Source organism: Protopterus annectens, chromosome 8.part1 (assembly GCF_019279795.1).
Source record: "Protopterus annectens isolate FY-2018-M chromosome 8.part1, PAN1.0, whole genome shotgun sequence".
Lineage (NCBI taxonomy): Eukaryota > Metazoa > Chordata > Ceratodontiformes > Protopteridae > Protopterus > Protopterus annectens.
Genome location: NC_056742.1, coordinates 449,685,433 through 449,705,441, shown reverse-complemented (window position 1 = coordinate 449,705,441; position 20,009 = coordinate 449,685,433). Strand labels below are relative to the sequence as shown.

Sequence of the window (20,009 nt, the reverse complement as noted above, 5' to 3'; positions counted from 1 at the left end):
GAATGAATGAACGAATAAATAAATAAAGCTGAAGTGTCTTTGTCAGTCTAGAAATATTTATTTTCTGTAATGGAAGAGATTAAGATGCATAAGCTTCATAGTTTCATGGGTGTGTTTTAAGCGAACAACCTCGAGAGCCTTTATAAGCCTAGCTGTGCAACCCAAATGTAACCCCCTCAAATTTGATTTACACAGGCGTGATTTACTGACTGCCACTGTCAATCAGAGACATAGGACCCAGACCAGGGATGAATTTCTGATTACCCGTCCATTGGTCCAAGTTGCACTTAAATAGGGATAGGAAGTAACTCTGCTTCACATGGATAAGGGAGCCTGTTTCAGAGAATAGGAATTCACTGAGAAATATATCTGTCTCTCCAACATGTCCTGTTTATGTCACATGCAAAATGTAGGTCTTGTAATCTAGTCGTTCTGATGTTATTTGTTTTGTAGATGAGCAAAAGTTTCATCAAAACAGGGCCCAGGGATGTCTGTTTATGCCCCACAAAGGTAACCTCTCAGAATTCTGTATGACATCAGATAAAGATGCAGGGTTTTGAGGTGATCAGTGAAGGACATTGTCTTTATTTCCTGTATTATTTTTGTAAGGAACCTTTGTGGACGTTCCAGTTACTGCATGTGTTTAGTCAGGTGCATACCAAAGGGGGCATTATACTCTGTCAGGATGTTTTTCCCCAGTAGACTTGCTGTTGAATCACAGCTCTGGACTGAAATGTGGAAACATCTCTAATCTTAATATACCATCAGTTTGTCACACTTTAATAACTCATTGTATCGTTTGAATGCATTATGTTCCTAATGCTAGGGAACCTGTTTTCTCAGCATTTCTTACAGGGGCTCCGAAGCTATGCTTTGGTTAGTCACAGACTTTGAAACTTCTTATACTAGTTAACTAAGTAGTGAAACATCCAGTAAAAAAGTAGACTCCACGGCTTCCAAAGCTGAATTTATTGTACTGTGCAGTCCGTTTGGCTCAGCACAGCCTAAACCACAGAAAATGGAAAAAAAACAGCCAAAATGCACTACACAAAGAACTAACAGTTGCAATAAAAGTCCACACAATACATGAATTCCAAGTTAAGCGCTTTCACCTAACAAACTGTCAGGCTTCTTGAGAACAAATTCAACATATTCTAAGTCCTTTATATAAAGGCATCACAAATTTGCAAGAACCAATGACAGTTATGTCAGTTAACCTGGACAAGAGTTTAAAAAGACACACACTATTTCTTTGTTTAAATAAAACACATTACTGAAATACAATTAAAAATGTATAAATGTGTGTAAAATATATGCTTAGAATCCTAGGATAGGGGGACCGCGGTGGTGCAATGGTTAGCATTGCCACCTCACAGCAAGAGGTTCTCCGGTTCAATCCTCGGCTGGGGTGCCTTCTGTGCAGAGTCTGCATGTCTTCCCTGTGGTCACATGGGTTTCCTCTGGGTGCTTCGGTTTCCTCCCACATCCCAAAGACATGCTGTAAGTGGATTGGACACTCTAAATTGGCCCTAGGTGTGAGTGTGTGTGTGTGTGTGTGTGTGTGTGTGTGTGTGTGTGTGTGTGTGTGTGTGTGTGTGTGTGTGTGTGTTCCTTCTGTGGAAGGTTGGCAACTCGACACTGTAAAACTCCACTGCCAATCATGAGCAGACAGGTGATCCACTGTGGTGACCCCTAACCGGGAAAAGCCTTAAGAAGAAGAAGAAGAATCCTATGATAAAACACATCCTTTAAAATATTCAGTATTTTCAGGTGACAATGTTTAATAAATAATTCCTATATTTTATGCATAATAATTTCATAATTTTGCTGATCTCAGTTTTAAAACACTGCTAATGCTTATACAGTAATTCCACCCAGGGGGTCTCCCAGCTTCCAATTTTATCTGCCAGTAAAATTCTCTATACGCAGGTTTGGTTTCCCAGTTGCCTCCCCTGACATCAGATACAACTTGCTCAATAAGCATAAACTAGAATTTATAATTAGGGCATGCTAGTGAATGTTTGTAAAGTAGTGAAACGTGTAAGTATTTCATGTGTGTGTGTGTGTGTGTGTGTGTGTGTGTGTGTGTGTGTGTGTGTGTGTGTGTGTGTGTGTGTGTGTGTGTGTGTCTCTGTCTGTGTGCTTGTGTCTGTGTTTATATGTGACTAATGAAGGGCAAATACCAGTTTTGTCCGTCTCTTGCCTCATGTACTCTTTGTTACTTTACAAAATTCTTTTAGACCTCTTTATTCTATTCCTGAGTCCAACAGGTTATCAAGTTAAACTGTTTACAAACCCTTCAACATATTTTCAGTAACGGTGAAAATAGTAATCTGTTACAGATAAACCTTAATAAGTATTACTAGTTAAATACATGCCATTTGTCCATATGGAGATGTTATGTCAGTTTTTAAAAACATATTTCTACCACTTGAAATGGCCATCAGTTCTTCTGCCCCTGGCAATGGGTATGTTTCTGTGTCTACAGCTTGATTCATTGCTAACGTATAATCCCCACACACAAGTTAACAGAACTGTTCCTTAAAATCACTACAAGTAAAGCTCACTTACTCTACCAGATTGGTATTAGCTGACATGACATGTCTCTAACACTTCAATCTCTTTTTAATTGCATATGGCACAGGACAGCTGTTACTAAGCTATGGGTGTTCCTGTACGTAGCTTTAACACCACGCAGGTGCTTAGCTCTTTATGAAATGCTTAGAAAACATTGCAGGCGCTTCAAGTGAATTTGTTTCATTCCACACACACTGACGCATACATTTCATTTGTATTCAGTTCCTTCCATGCTGTGATAAAACATTCTTCTTTCATACTAAATGAAAGCAATTTTTACTTCTGCTTTCCACTATCCACTGTAACAGTGATTTGGCATAATATTAGGAAATTCTCATCAAAGCCACGGTGGTGCAGCAGTAGCATTGTTGCCTCACAGCAAGAGGTTCTCCTGTTCGATTCTCGGCTGGAGTGCCTTTTGTGTGGAGTCTGCATGTCCTCCCCGTGGTCGAGTGGTGTTCGAAAGACATGCGCGAATGGGCGTGCCTTCGTTGAAGGTTGGGCATCGGGCTGGAAACTCGGCACCATAAAAATCTACTGCCAATCATTAGCGGACTGGAGTTCCGCTGTGGCGACCCCTAACCGGGAAAAGACAAGCAACAAACAACATTAAGAAATTCTCACCAGTATTTGTTTCAATTTTTTTTCCTTAGAACTGGAAAAATATTTTGTGAAACAGTTGATAACTGCAGCCCCTGTCTGTATTTGTGTCCAGCTTTGTATTTTTCACTACAAAAGTACAAAAGAATGCTGTCTTTTTCTTACAGTTTAGTAAGAAATATAGTGACAATCCGAGTCCTTCTTTTATACATACTTTCTATTTTTATCATGAAAATTATTTTTCTCTGACACTGTGATTTGCCACAAAGTACTCTGTCTATGTTTTCCAGTTTACTACATCTATGGTAATTAGCTTCTTTAAAAATGACATGCTTTCCTGTAGGCTATGGCTTTTATTATTATAGTGATGATATATTTCTTCCCTTTTCTTTTTTAGCTTGAATCTGAACTTTTTATTTTGTGCTAACAGCTACCCTATGTTTCCTTGCATATCTTTATCTGACATTTCCACCCTCAGAACAATCTCAAAGGCTCTTAAAAGATTTAAGTCAAGTAACAGCTCTTTTGGCATGCTTCGTTGTGCATGCCACTAATGATTTGAAAGTTTTCACCAAATTCGGTTGTCATCTTTGCTGCATACTTTGACAGTATCAATAAGCTTCTGGCTGCAGTTAAAATGAAATCTTTCAACTACAGTCAGTAGAGTAGGGTCTGAATGCTATTTTACCTTCACAGTCTTCATACCTTTCATCTTTACTTTAAAAATCTGAACCAAATTTTGAAATAGACTGCATATATTTATTTATTTTTAACATTTGTTAGCATGGTAATCTAACTGAGTATGTATAGATACACCTGGGCCTGTAGAGTCCCATGGAGAAAAGCTCCAGCAACAAGAATACAGGCAGTAAAAAGTACGTGACAAGTTTAAACAGTAGTGGGTTTGCAGAGCAAGGCTAAATATGTTGTGGATTCTGTTCGTACATTTTGGTTCCATCATTTCATACAGCAGGTTAAGTTAGTTGGTGGTAACAATTTTGAAAAGAAGATTGTAACATAATTAGAGTGCGAGTACCGATGGTAGTGAAAAGAGGGGAGCGAAGAAAAAATGGGATGCAAGATTTAGATGGGGTAAGCATCCCACTCAGTAATGTTGACATGTTTTTCCACTGCAATATAATCTGCAGTGAAAGTTTCTTTTCATTCAGTAGCCACAGACATTTTCTCTGCGGTCAGCATAAATGTGCCAGTGCTTCCCAACTGAGGCCTCTCTGTTCACCTCGATAGGAATACTTGTAAGATCACAACACTTTTCTTCCAGATATGATGTATTCACAAAGAAAAAGAGACTACAAATACTCTTCAAGTCACTTTGCTATTCGACTGCTGCTGTAAAGTGCAGTCATATTTTATAGTACAGCTGAGGCTAACTTTTACATCTGTCCCAAGCTGGTACAAGCAGAATTCTAGGTGCTCTATATACACAGCTTCCTATGCAATTATCTTTTGTTTTATCTGATTTGGTGGATTCCCTTATTCAAGTTGCACTTGTACCTGTTTGTCCTTCTCTCTCTCTCTGGTTCTCTCTCCTGCTAATTTCACTTTTCTCTGTTTCGTTGCTGCTGTTTCTCTCTCTCTGGTTCTCTCTCCTGCTAATTTCACTTTTCTCTGTTTTGTTGCTGCTGTTTCTCTCTCTCTCTGGTTCTCTCCTGCTAATTTCACTTTTCTCTGTTTCATTGCTGCTGTTTCTCTCTCTCTGGTTCTCTCTCCTGCTAATTTCACTTTTCTCTGTTTCGCTGCTGCTGTTTCGCTCTCTCTGGTTCTTTCCTGCTAATTTCACTTTTCTCTGTTTCGTTACTGCTGTTTCTCTCTCTCTCTGGTTCTCTCTCCTGCTAATTTCACTTTTCTCTGTTTTGTTGCTGCTGTTTCTATCTCTCTGGTTTTCTCTCCTGCTAATTTCACTTTTCTCTGTTTCGTTGCTGCTGTCTCTCTCTCTCTCTCTCTGGTTCTCTCTCCTGCTAATTTCACTTTTCTCTGTTTCGTTGCTGCTGTTTCTCTCTTTCTGGTTCTCTTTCTTGCTAATTTCACTTTTCTCTGTTTTGTTGCTGCTGTTTCTCTCTCTCTGGTTTTCTTTCCTGCTAATTTCACTTTTCTCTGTTTCATTGCTGCTGTTTCTCTCTCTCTCTCTGGTTTTCTCTCCTGCTAATTTCAGTTGTTTCTGTTTCGTTGCTGCTGTCTCTCTCTTTCTGGTTCTCTTTCCTGCTAATTTCACTTTTCTCTGTTTCGTTGCTGCTGTTTCTCTCTCTCTCTCTGGTTTTCTCTCCTGCTAATTTCACTTTTCTCTGTTTCGTTGCTGCTGTTTCTCTCTTTCTGGTTCTCTTTCCTGCTAATTTCACTTTTCTCTGTTTCGTTGCTGCTGTTTCTCTCTCACTTTTCTCTGTTTCATTGCTACTGTTTCTCTCTCTCTCTCTCTGGTTCTCTCCTGCTAATTTCACTTTTCTCTGTTTCGTTGCTGCTGTTTCTCTCTCACTTTTCTCTGTTTCATTGCTGCTGTTTCTCTCTCTCTCTCTCTGGTTTTCTTTCCTGCTAATTTCACTTTTCTCTGTTCCATTGCTGCTGTTTCTCTCTCTCTGGTTTTCTCTCCTGCTAATTTCACTTTTCTCTGTTTCGTTGCTGCTGTTTCTCTCTCTCTCTGGTTTTCTCTCCTGCTAATTTCACTTTTCTCTGTTTCGTTGCTGCTGTTTCTCTCTCACTTTTCTCTGTTTCATTGCTGCTGTTTCTCTCTCTCTCTCTCTCTGGTTTTCTTTCCTGCTAATTTCACTTTTCTCTGTTCCATTGCTGCTGTTTCTCTCTCTCTGGTTTTCTCTCCTGCTAATTTCACTTTTCTCTGTTTCGTTGCTGCTGTTTCTCTCTCTCTGGTTTTCTCTCCTGCTAATTTCACTTTTCTCTGTTTCGTTGCTGCTGTTTCTCTCTCACTTTTCTCTGTTTCATTGCTGCTGTTTCACTCTCTCTCTCTCTCTCTCTGGTTTTCTTTCCTGCTAATTTCACTTTTCTCTGTTCCGTTGTTGCTGTTTCTCTCTCTCTGGTTTTCTCTCCTGCTAATTTCACTTTTCTCTGTTTCGTTGCTGCTGTTTCTCTCTCTCTCTGGTTTTCTCTCCTGCTAATTTCACTTTTCTCTGTTTCGTTGCTGCTGTTTCTCTCTCACTTTTCTCTGTTTCATTGCTGCTGTTTCTCTCTCTCTCTCTCTCTCTGGTTTTCTTTCCTGCTAATTTCACTTTTCTCTGTTCCATTGCTGCTGTTTCTCTCTCTCTGGTTTTCTCTCCTGCTAATTTCACTTTTCTCTGTTTCATTGCTGCTGTTTCTCTCTCTCTCTGGTTTTCTCTCCTGCTAATTTCACTTTTCTCTGTTTCGTTGCTGCTGTTTCTCTCTCACTTTTCTCTGTTTCATTGCTGCTGTTTCCCTCTCTCTCTCTCTGGTTTTCTTTCCTGCTAATTTCACTTTTCTCTGTTCCGTTGCTGCTGTTTCTCTCTCTCTGGTTTTCTCTCCTGCTAATTTCACTTTTCTCTGTTTCGTTGCTGCTGTTTCTCTCTCTCTCTCTGGTTCTCTTTCCTGCTAATTTCACTTTTCTCTGTTTCGTTGCTGCTGTTTCTCTCTCTCTCTCTCTGGTTCTCTTTCCTGCTAATTTCACTTTTCTCTGTTTCGTTGCTGCTGTTTCTCTCTCTCTCTCTGGTTCTCTTTCTTGCTAATTTCACTTTTCTCTGTTTCGTTGCTGCTGTTTCTCTCTCTCTCTGGTTTTCTTTCCTGCTAATTTCACTTTTCTCTGTTTCGTTGCTGCTGTTTCTCTCTCTGGTTCTTTCCTGCTAATTTCACTTTTCTCTGTTTCGTTGCTGCTGTTTCTCTCTCTCTCTGGTTCTCTTTACTGCTAATTTCACTTTTCTCTGTTTCTTTGCTGCTGTTTCTCTCTCTCTGGTTTTCTCTCCTGCTAATTTCACTTTTCTCTGTTCCGTTGCTGCTGTTTCTCTCTCTCTGGTTTTCTCTCCTGCTAATTTCACTTTTCTCTGTTTTGTTGCTGCTGTTTCTCTCTCTCTGGTTTTCTCTCCTGCTAATTTCACTTTTCTCTGTTTCGTTGCTGCTGTTTCTCTCTCTCTCTGGTTTTCTTTCCTGCTAATTTCACTTTTCTCTGTTTGGTTGCTGCTGTTTCTCTCTCTCTCTCTGGTTCTCTTTCTTGCTAATTTCACTTTTCTCTGTTTCGTTGCTGCTGTTTCTCTCTCTCTGGTTTTCTCTCCTGCTAATTTCACTTTTCTCTGTTTTGTTGCTGCTGTTTCTCTCTCTCTGGTTTTCTTTCCTGCTAATTTCACTTTTCTCTGTTTTGTTGCTGCTGTTTCTCTCTCTCTGGTTTTCTCTCCTGCTAATTTCACTTTTCTCTGTTCCGTTGCTGCTGTTTCTCTCTCTCTGGTTTTCTCTCCTGCTAATTTCACTTTTCTCTGTTTTGTTGCTGCTGTTTCTCTCTCTCTGGTTTTCTCTCCTGCTAATTTCACTTTTCTCTGTTTGGTTGTTGCTGTTTCTCTCTCTCTGGTTCTCTCCTGCTAATTTCACTTTTCTCTGTTTTGTTGCTGCTGTTTCTCTCTCTCTGGTTTTCTCTCCTGCTAATTTCATTTTTCTCTGTTTCGTTGCTGCTGTTTCTCTCTCTCTCTCTCTGGTTCTCTTTCCTGCTAATTTCACTTTTCTCTGTTTCGTTGCTGCTGTTTCTCTCTCTCTCTGGTTTATTTTGTTTTACACTTCTTCCACTCCTCGATCTATTTCAGATTTCCTTTTCTGAGATGCTTTCCCAATTTACAAGAGTCAGCCTGCTCATAGCCCAACTATGTAGACATATTAGCTATGAAAAAAAAAATGGTTTCCCGGTCACCACTGTTCAGGTGATTACCATCTTCTACATCTGATCTACACCTATGACCCTTTTGAGACTATGAGATTCAAGACATTACCAGCAAAGGAATTTTCATCTTATAGATGGAAGCTGGATAGTTTAAGCTCAGTTTTTCGGTGTTTTGTGTAAACTTTTTTTCATTGTTGGTTGCTTACTAGCCTTGGCGGTGCCAGAACTCCATGTAAAACCTGTTAACTCAAGCAAGAGTTTGAAAACTGCACCATTAACTTATACATACCTTTAATACTTTCTTGCTTTATTGACTTTTTGTAAAGCTGTGCAGATATACAGGAAGAGGTTATAGAAATACATTTAATTCAGAGTTCTTGCTCATTGAGTGATGTTGGTTTTGACTACTCTTTTGTGAGCTCTGTAAAATGCAAAAATGCTGTATATGTGATATTCAGTATCTGTATAGCAAAAAGTAGACTTATATTTTCACAACATATGGGCCATTCCTGTTCATATAACAGCTGATTACCTGTTTTATTCAAATATGTAGTTTGCATAATTATGTGCATTTCAATTTCTATTCCTTTAGGACACGGTGACCTGGACATGGCAAGGACTAACAGTGTAAGTTGACACAAAATTCAAATGAGAGTGTTTTTACAGATGGAAGCGTGTTTGTTTCTTTGAAAAAATGCTGCTTGATAGTTCATTTAAAATATACATTTTCATTGTTGGGGTCAATTTATCTGCAAAAAAAAAAATATGCTAAATAATATGTGTTTAGTATCTGTTCTGTAACATGACTACAGAGATAATTCTCTTCCTCGCAGGTATTGGTCAGGAGTTCATTGCACTTTTTAACATAATTGTTCAATAATGATTTACTAATTTATATTTTTGATAAACTTGTTACCCTAACAGTTGACACTGTTTAGCTTCAGCCTCTATAGAGGTTTTGCACTAGATGAATGGAGAACAGCTACAGTTTTTACCCCCTGCGTAAGGAAGGATCTTCTACAGACGTAGGCAATTACAGATCTGTAGGTCTGACCAGCCTGATATGCAAAGCCATGGAAAGTCTTATCATGGAACTAATCAATAAGGACATATGGAACCTCTGAACACAGGACCCTTCTCAGTTTGACTTCATCAAGGACAGATCCTACTTACTCAACCTGGACGACTTTTTGAAAAAGTTACCAAAACAATGGATGAAGGTAAAATTGTACACACCACCTGCCTCAACCTGACCAAAGCTTTTGACACAATTGGCAATTCAGACATAGTAGAAAACCTAAATCAACTGGGAATAACCTCTATGCCTCCCAATGATTTGTGAAGTGGCTCACAGATAGGATGTAGGAAATCAAAATAGGGGAAGTTACCTTCACAAACAGAGGAGGACCTCAGGTTTCTGTGTGGGACTTCTACTGCTTAGCATCTGCTTCTCTGAAGTAAAAGTCAGTACCAAAGGGCTGTGGCCAACATAAATTGCAGATTACTGCAAGCTGGGAGCAGTCATTAAATCCCCAAGTGACTTAGCCATTCTGTAGGAAAGTTTGTCCTAAATAAATAACTGGTGCTGAAATCATGGACTGAAACTAAATGCCAACAAATGCATTATGTTATCCTTTGGGAAGTCTTCTATCCCAGGAAACTACCACATTGACAATTTGTCCCTAAGCGTTGACTCAATTGTTCAGGATAGTTTGTTTGTTTTTGGAGCTTTTCTCCCCAGGACTGCATTGAAAACGGGTTCATTTTGGCCCAATGGACTATCCTGGTAAACCAACTGCAAATAAATAAATAAATAAATAAATAAAATTTGGGAACTTATGTGGACAGTGATCTATTTTTTTGACCCAAAGGTGTCCATTTAAGTCCTATATTGCACAGCTTAAAAACAAAGGGATTGTGTGTAGATATAGGGATGCTTTGTCCCCCCCTTACTCAGCCCTCATTTGGCTAATCATAGAGTATAATGCACACTTTGGCATGTATATGTCCAGACACATAAACAGCTGGAATGCCCACAGAGATACCTTACTAAAAGGATTTAAGGCCTAAACAATATGTCCTACATGGACCAACTCAAAGCCCTGTTGCTATACTCAGTATCCTACAGACTGCTAAGAGGTGACCTGTGTCTAGCATGCAAGGCATCCTCCAATCCAGTACTGATGGATTTACAGCATGTCAGCAAGTCAAATGGCATCAGAAATACTCAGTGTAGGGATCTAAATCTCTTTTGCAATATCAAACACAGGAACACGAACTACAAAATTATAAACCAGCAGCACAATAGCAATCCAGTGGACCACAACGAACTTATCAGTACAAAAGTTTTAATGGTAAGCGCTTTCGGCTGAGACACCAGCCTTCGTCAGACAAATTTACAAAGACAAAAAAATCATTATATAGCTGTGCTATTCCTCCAATAATCCAATTAAACAATTAACTAGAACAATTAATGGATCCTAAAATCTTAAAATGCATTTGTAGCTATACACATTCCTATATTTATACATACATACAAAATATGTTAACTTAAAACAAATAAAATAAAATAGAATAAATAAATGTATATGCGTACTATTATGCCTATCTATTGTAAGAGTCATTGAGACCAGGGAATTGTGTGGCATTTAACAAAACTTGCCACCAATATTCCTTAGATTCCAAAATTGTTTTCCAGGGACCTTTCCTAGGGGATGGTGATACCTGTTCTAGTATAATAAAAAGGGAATTATGTGTGGGGTTGTCGGCTAAATGTCTATACAATGCATTATTATGAGATTTTTTATTTATCTCATAAACATGCTCATATATGCATTGTCTTAACTTACGTTCTGTTTTGCCTATATAATAGGCAGCACGATATGAGCAAATCGCTGCATAGACCACACCAGATGTATTACAATTATATTTACCTTTTACTTTAATCTGAATACCTTTTATGAAAATCTGCTCACCTTCTAATATATAGGCACAATGACTACACATATTACATTTTCTCATGGTGCCATTTGTTATGTACCTTGTATTGGAGCATGCATTGCACCAATCTTTTAAATTACGGTCCCTTTTAAAAGTAAAGGAAGGTTGCATGCCCAAAATGTCAGATAAATATGTATCACCCTTTATAAATGTCCAATTTTTATTTATTAGACTCTTTATGTCCCCAGAATCTTGTGTGTATGTAGTGATGAAAGCTGTGTTACCAAAAATATGTGTATTATTACTATCATAATTGGAATGTGAATTAGTTGCTCCAACTATTGTTGTCCCATGTGGACTTTCTTCAACATCAACCACCTGTGTGTCAATTGTATTGCTATTTCCTAATGGGAGGTTGGCATAATGGTTAAGGCATTTGCCTTATAAACCAAAGGTGCAGGGTATGATTCCCACATGGGGTAATTGGCTAGGCTTAAAAATGGCCCACAAAGGCAGTTAGCCTAGTACTAATCTATGAACCTATGAACCTATAATGGCTTATAAAAACCCATATTTCTCTTATGCAATACCTCAAGACAAATATTATTGACAAATTGTGTCGGATAATCTCTGTTTAAAAACATATTCATAATATAATGACATTCATTCACAAAGTCATCAAATTCTGATACCGTTCGAGCTGCATGGACCATTTGCCCTTTGATGACTGCCTTTTTAACATGCTGAGGATGGTTACTAGTAAAATGCAAAAATTTATTTGAAAAAGTTTCCTTCCTATGAATATTGGCCTTAATGTTACCTTGTACAGAATTTTTCGATAGTAAAACATCTAAATAGGAAATACTATCTATGCCAATGTCATGGGTAAATGTCAAAAAATCAGTAGAACCATTAATAAATTGCATAAAATCAGCAATAATTTCTATAGGTCCATGCCAAATGAAAAAAAGATCATCCAAAAAACGACAATACATGTTTATATAGTGCATAAACTGTGATTGAAAACGATAATTAAATTCCCACACAGCCATAATGACATTGGCATACAATGTGCCCACCGGGGAGCCCATTGCCACTCCTTTAATTTGTTTGAAATAATGGCCATTGTGGTATAAATAATTATTTGTCAATACCAATTCTAATAAATGTGACAGTGTATTTATCTCATCTTGTGGTATGGGAACAAAGTATGTGAAAAAAATCTGTGAATCATGTCAACCCTATGTCATGGGGTATGCATATAAAAAGATCTTTTACATCCATCGCGATAAATGTGATGTTATCAACATTACACTATTTACTTTAGTAAGAAAATCCCAGGAATCACGGCAAATATGATGTAATTCTGTCATTTTATGTTTCAACTGAATATGTATATACTTAGCTATAAAGTATTTTTTGAGCCACCTGTGTCAACTATGGGGCGTAATGGTGGATTTTGTAAATCTTTATGAATTTTCGGTGCTCCGAAAATAATGGGTATACGAGGATGTTGTACATGCATGTAAGCAAAGGCCTCCTTAGTTATTTGTCCCTGCAATAACATGTCTTCCAAATAATAGTTGATTCTAGCATTGGAAATATTAATTTCATTTAAAGAGGCTTCAGTGTATGCATCATCATATAATATATGTAATAACAACTGATTATAATCCATACCATTCATTATAACCAATCCGCCCCTTTGTCTGGTTGCATAATATGCAAGTCCCCTTTAGTTTTAAGCTCATTCAAAACATCATGCTGTTCTTGTGTGAAATTATTACATGCATATTTCACTTTCCGATGCTGCAAGTGATGCCTAAAATCAAGTTCACAAATTTCCTCAAAAAGTTTAATTTTTGGATGCAAAGGAGGATTAAAGGAGCTGGGAATATGCATAGAATTATTCGGCATGCTAGGGGCTTGATGATATATAAGGGCCAGGTTCAACTTCCTGGTGAATAATTTTAGTTTGGTGACAAAATCCGTAACTCTTGCTCTTCTTTCAGGTATAAAAGTGAGCCCTTTACTAAAAATATTTGCGTGCTGAATGTCTATGTCAACATGACTATAATTATAAATCTTATAGTCTCCTGTGAGGTTTGTAACAAGTTGGTAATTGCTAGTAGAAGTTTGCTCACCTTGTAGTTCTAATTGTAAGTGTTCCGTGAGCCCATTCTATGTCTCCTCCAGGTGCGCGTTGAATTGCCCCTCATATTGTATGCTTCCTTGTTCTGAAGTCGTTCCGACCTGCAGAGATTGGCTTCCTCTAAAGGGAAATGCTGTATATTATTGACATTTGTTTCATTTTGATTCTGCACACCATTGTTGACCACAGGTGAAGATGCCACTTCCACTTGATCATTACGCCATTGCCCACATGATGGTTTTGGATAGGCTAATCCCTTCGAGTAATCAGACTTATCTCTATGTAATTTATGGGTTTTCCTTTCCGTAATTAACTTTCTATGATTGTCAACCTGTGTGAAAACGTCCAAATATTGATGCTGGCAAGCCGCAAATGCTGCCTGCTGTTTTATTTTGTTATCGAGTGCTTCAATTTCAATGTTGAGTTCATTCATTTTAAAACCATTATGTTTTACAAGTATTTCCAAAAGTTCACACCCTTGCCGATCAAAGAGCTGCAAGGGTTCGTTGTGCAGGGCACTATTTTCCTTTAGACCTGTTGGAAATTTCCTTAAGCCTTTTGGTACTTGTTGCCTTTTAATGCACTCGTTAAAATAAACATTCTCATGTACCAACTTACAATAGTGCAAAAACAAATCATGGAATTCATCAATCATTGTAGAAAAGTTAGGTGAAAGTGTGGTATTCTCCATAGTATTATGTTGCACTCGATTAAACCATTGTTGTAATTGCAAATCACTACAGCCAGGTGCAGCACTATGAATATTATCATGCTGTTGTATTTGTTGCTGCTCCGGTGGGATGCTATCCACACTGTCAACACTATCAGTTCTGTTATTTCTAAAGTCAGGTAATGGAGCACTACGCATATTATTGTTATCAGATAATTGCTGTATAAGTTGAGTCATGTTCATTACCAAATGCTGAAATGTGTCAAATTCAGCTTTGGTAACCACCGGTACCGCATCTTGCGAACTGCCAGAAGTCATAACAAACCAAACACAGGAACACAAACTATGAAATTATAAACCAGCAGCACAATAGCAATCCAGTGGACCACAACAAACTTATCAGTACAAAAATTTTAATGGTAAGCGCTTTCGGCTGTGACACCAGCCTTCATCAGACAAATTTACAAAGACAAAAAAAATCATTATATAGCTGTGCTGTTACTCCAATAATCCAATTAAACAATTAACTAAAACAATTAATGAATCCTAAAATCTTAAAATGAACTTGTAGCTATACACATTCCTATATTTATACATACATACAAAATATGTTAACTTAAAACAAATAAAATAAAATAGAATAAATAAATGTATAAGTGTACTATTATGCCTATCTATTATAAACCTTAAGCTTTAAAATACTTGTGATAGATGTTGAGTCATTGAGACCAGGGAATTGTGTGGCATTTAACAAAACTTGCCACCAATATTCCTTAGATTCAAAAATTGTTTACCAGGGACCTTTCCTAGGAGATGGTGATACTTGTTCTAGTATAATAAAAAGGAAATTATGTGTGAGGTTGTCGGCTAAATGTCTATACAATGCATCATTATAAGATTTTTTATTTATATCATAAGCATGCTCATATATGCATTGTCTTAACTTGCGTTCTGTTTTGCCTATATAATAGGCACCACAATATGAGCAATTCGCTGTATACACCACAGCAGATGTATTACAATTATATTTACCTTTTACTTTAATCTGAATACCTTTTATGAAAATCTGCTCACCTTCTAATATATAGGCACAATGACTACACATATTACATTTTCTCATGGTGCCATTTGTTATGTACCTTGTATTGGATCATGCATTGCACCAATCTTTTAAATTACGGTCCCTTTTAAAAATAAAGGAAGGTTGCATGCCCAAAATGTCAGATAAATATGTATCACCCTTTATAAATGTCCAATTTTTATTTATTAGACTCTTTATGTCCCCAGAATCTTGTGTGTATGTAGTGATGAAAGCTGTGTTACCATCAATATGTGTATTATTACTATCATAATTGGAATGTGAAGTAGTTGCTCCAACTGTTGTTGTCCCATGTGGACTTTCTTCAACATCAACCACCTGTGTGTCAATTGTATTGCTATTTCCTAATAATGGCTTATAAAAACCTGTATTTCTCTTATGCAATATCTCAAGAAAAATATTATTGACAAATTGTGTCGGATAATCTCTGTTTAAAAACATATTCATAATATAATGACATTCATTCACAAAGTCATCAAATTCTGATACCATTCGAGCTGCCCCCCCTTACTCAGCCCTCATTAGGCTAATCATAGAGTATAATGCACACTTTGGCATGTATATGTCCAGACACATAAACAGCTGGAATGCCCACAGAGAAACCTTACTAAAAGGATATAAGGCCTAAACAATATGTCCTACATGGACCAACTCAAAGCCCTGTCGCTATACTCAGTATCCTACAGACTGCTAAGAGGTGACTTGTGTCTAGCATGCAAGGCATCCTCCAATCCAGTACTGATGGATTTACAGCATGTCAGCAAGTCAAATGGCATCAGAAATACTCAGTGTAGGGATCTAAATCTCTTCTGCAACATCAACAGAATAGTTTGGAGGTACAGGTTTGTCTTCCAGAGAATATTACCGGTCTGGAATAAATTACCGATCCCCTTAAAACAAAGCTTTTCCCTGTCCATATTCAAGCTCTACTTGATCTATGGATGTAAATCAGAAAATATACCCCAGAACATTTCCTGTACTACTAATTGACATAGACAGCTCCTAAATGCTTTATCCCATGCATGGGTCCCCTCAAATTATCTATGGAATGATCCCAGTTATTCTCACTAGAGATATAAGTATTGAGACAGGTAAAAGCAATCTAATAACAAATGGGATAGATTAATTCAAGTACTAATAGGGAATTTGGCTAGACGTAAAAGGGCAGCTAGCCTAGTACTCATCTTTGAACCTGTAATGGTACAAAAAATGTTTGTTCTACTAATATACTCAGCTGTGCTGTAGAACGCATACAAAGCACAGTACAGTATTGTTCAGCATTCTAGATATGTGATGTATAGTTCATTATAGGTTTCCTGTTTATTGTCTGTGATTGGCCCATGACCCTCCAAAGCAGTGGCATTTGGGTATGTGGCATATTGTATGTGTCAAAGTAGCCTTGCAGCAGGGCTGTGACATTATAACACTGCACTACATTATTAGTCTATTTGTGTTCAGATATTTGAGCGATTTTTCACCTAAGTGTTACCCATAGCCAAAATGAAACTATCATTTGATGGCCTGTATATAGACAGTGGTAGCTGTTAACCATAAACACCTGATATGACAACCAAGTATGTACAATTTTAAAGTGATTCCCTGAGTTTTAGCAATTAGTGTTCCCTAAATTATTAGCATGCCACATTGTAAGCAATAGTTATTGGTGTTCTGTAGTGCTTCCAGCTGCTAAGTGCACGTTTTAATTTTTAATTTTATTTTGTACATCTGTTAAGTTGGTAAGCCTACTGGATGTATGTATCTCACTTTAGAGGTGACCTGGGAACACTGCTGATTAAACATTTTGCTCAGGATGATACACTAGTCAAATGGAGATGAGAAGAATCCAGGCCTATACCCTGGGTATGAGAATCAACTCATGTACAGCTCAAGGCCTTAATCATCTGTGCTATCTGCCGGGTTAACTTTTGTTCTTTCACACAAACAGCCCCCCATCACAGACTTCTGTAACATACTTTTCTGATGTCATGCCAGGTTAACTTTTGTTCTTTCACACAAACAGCCCCCCATCACAGACTTCTGTAACATACTTTTCTGATGTCAGCTTTTGTCTCAGCTTCAAAGAAGGTGGGCAAGTCCCTCAGCTCTCATTTTGGCTGGCTGCCACTTTGGTGACAAAGATGTCCTCCAGATTATGAGTGAGGTAAACAAATTGCCTCCCTGTGCTGTGGAAAGTACAAACAGTGTGCGATCAATACTGCATGATATTTTAAAATTAATGGCATTAGCAGCAGTTCATAGGTAAGTACTAGGCTAGCTGCCCTTGTGGGAGATTTTACATCTTGCCAATTTCCCTTTTAAGCATGAGAATCAAACCTTGTGCCTTGTGTCTGTAAGGTAAACATGTTTACCATTATATCACCCCCCCCCCCATCTTCATTCCTGTCAGTTTTGGACAGCAAATGGGCATCTTTACAGGTTGTGATCATACTTTCTACTGAGATTCTTTTCTTGAGGAAATAAGTAACCCCTGCCATCTTCAGTTTTTTCTTTTCTTTCCCTTTTTTTTTGTCACTAACGTGAGCAGTTATCTGGACTTAATCTGTTAGCATCTTCCTTGGTCTGTCTGAAAGACATATAAGTACCAAAAAGCTGCTAAACACAGAATAATCCAGATAATCTGCTAGTGCTTATTCATTGAGACCTCTGGGAATGTTTTCCATGATGAATTCCTGGAGGCAGATGTAGCCTCTGTTCTCTCCTGCCCCCCCCCCAAAAAAAAATTCTAGCAAGTTCCAGCACAGCATTTGTGTAAAAACCCAGTAGTCAATCCAGCTGTGATTTCTGCACAAGCTGTTAGAAGGTTCAGGATTATGCCAGACCTCAACACAATGTACACTGATAGGGAGAGCAGAATCCTTGAAAGTTTTAACAAGAAGTTATACAACTCAACCACCCGGAGGATAAGGGTCATTAGTCACCAGTGGAATATTTTAGGACATATTGATGAAATGACTTGGGGCATTACTGATGCTGTTATAAAGAAAATGAAAAAAACTTTCAAAGACTGTTGAAGAAGTGTTTGAGTTGCTGTCACAGTGACCTATGGGTATTCAACTGAACCATCCACAGAGTTTTCATGGCAGGGATACAGAAGTAGATTCCTAGGCATTTTCATCCATATGAGCCAACCAGCAGTCTAAACTTGTTCCCAAATTTAGGTTGCTGATGGGGTAGACTGGTGCCTTATGCATGTGCCTCTGGGCTGATACTGGTAGAGATGTGGTTATAACACAGTAGATGTTTGTCTTCATAGTACTACAGGAATTTTGCTTTAGAGTTGTTCCTGGCTACACATTCCTCCTTTTCTGGCTGACATGTACAGTCAGCTGGTCAGTGTCCCTAGACAATAAAAAATGTTCTGGAGTCTTTTTTTTTTTAACAGATATTTAATAAACTAGAGATGTGTAAGAAGCTAGAAGACAAAAGGGAAAACATGCAGTTATATAATTTTCCAACACTTCCTAGGTGTGCTGTGAACTACCCAGCTAAGGCTTGGAGCTTTTACAGGAAACGCATCAAGTCTGAGCAGTAAAAATAGACACCTCCTTCTTACAGCAGTAGTAACTTGTCACTGAGTGTAGTTACCTCCTTCTTACAGCAGTAGTAACTTGTCACTGAGTGTAGCCACCTCCTTCTTACAGCAGTAGTAACTTGTCACTGAGTGTAGCCACCTCCTTCTTACAGCAGTAATAACTTGTCACTGCGTGTAGACACCTTCTTCTTACAGCAGTAGTAACTTGTCACTGAGTGTAGCCACCTCCTTCTTACAGCAGTAGTAACTTGTCACTGAGTGTAGACACCTCCTTCCTACAGCAGTAGTAACTTGTCACTGAGTGTAGACACCTCCTTCCTACAGCAGTAGTAACTTGTCACTGAGTGTAGACACCTCCTTCTTACAGCAGTAATAACTTGTCACTGAGTGTAGACACCTCCTTCTTACAGCAGTAGTAACTTGTCACTGAGTGTAGACACCTCCTTCTTACAGCAGTAGTAACTTGTCACTGAGTGCAGACACCTCCTTCTTACAGCAGTAGTAACTTGTCACTGAGTGCAGACACCTCCTTCTTACAGCAGTAGTAACTTGTCACTGAGTGTAGACACCTCCTTCTTACAGCAGTAGTAACTTGTCACTGAGTGTAGACACCTCCTTCTTACAGCAGTAGTAACTTGTCACTGAGTGAAGACACCTCCTTCTTGCAGCAGTAGTAACTTGTCACTGAGTGTAGACACCTCCTTCTTACAGCAGTAGTAACTTGTCACTGAGTGTAGACACCTCCTTCTTACAGCAGTAGTAACTTGTCACTGAGTGTAGACACCTCCTTCTTACAGCAGTAGTAACTTGTCACTGAGTGTAGACACCTCCTTCTTACAGCAGTAGTAACTTGTCACTGAGTGTAGACACCTCCTTCTTACAGCAGTAGTAACTTGTCACTGAGTGTAGACACCTCCTTCTTACAGCAGTAGTAACTTGTCACTGAGTGTAGACACCTCCTTCTTACAGCAGTAGTAACTTGTCACTGAGTGTAGACACCTCCTTCTTACAGCAGTAGTAACTTGTCACTGAGTGTAGACACCTCCTTCTTACAGCAGTAGTAACTTGTCACTGAGTGTAGACACCTCCTTCTTACAGCAGTAGTAACTTGTCACTGAGTGTAGACACCTCCTTCTTACAGCAGTAGTAACTTGTCACTGAGTGTAGACACCTCCTTCTTACAGCAGTAGTAACTTGTCACTGAGTGTAGACACCTCCTTCTTACAGCAGTAGTAACTTGTCACTGAGTGTAGACACCTCCTTCTTACAGCAGTAGTAACTTCTCACTGAGTGGTTGACAGATTTCGCCCTTATAGCTCACTATTTGTCCTCTTAGACATTGTGGTGAGAAAGACTGACTCTTTTCAAACAGCAGTGCTTTCATGTGACCCCTGATCTGTCAAATGGGTAACTGTTTCTAGATGTTATATTATTCTAAGGCATTCTTTCTATACAGCAGCACAAACGACAGCATTCACTATCCATTATGTAACAATTGTCCGATTACAAACCGTTACACAGAGAGTTCCCTCACTGGACTGGGGCAAGGTGTACTCAAAAGAATTTTTTTAGCACCGT

At 38.4% G+C, this 20,009-nt stretch overlaps 1 protein-coding gene across 2 annotated transcripts in view; it reads left to right on the top strand.

Annotated features, from left to right (window-relative positions):
• The window catches only part of LPCAT2 (lysophosphatidylcholine acyltransferase 2), a 777,819-nt gene that overhangs the window by 559,929 nt on the left and 197,881 nt on the right, over nucleotides 1-20,009 (top strand). For both annotated transcript variants that reach the window (XM_044082005.1, XM_044082006.1), the window contains exon 7: nucleotides 8,610-8,644. In XM_044082005.1, the coding sequence (XP_043937940.1) occupies nucleotides 8,610-8,644 (35 nt within the window). The remainder of the gene's footprint in view (nucleotides 1-8,609; nucleotides 8,645-20,009) is intronic.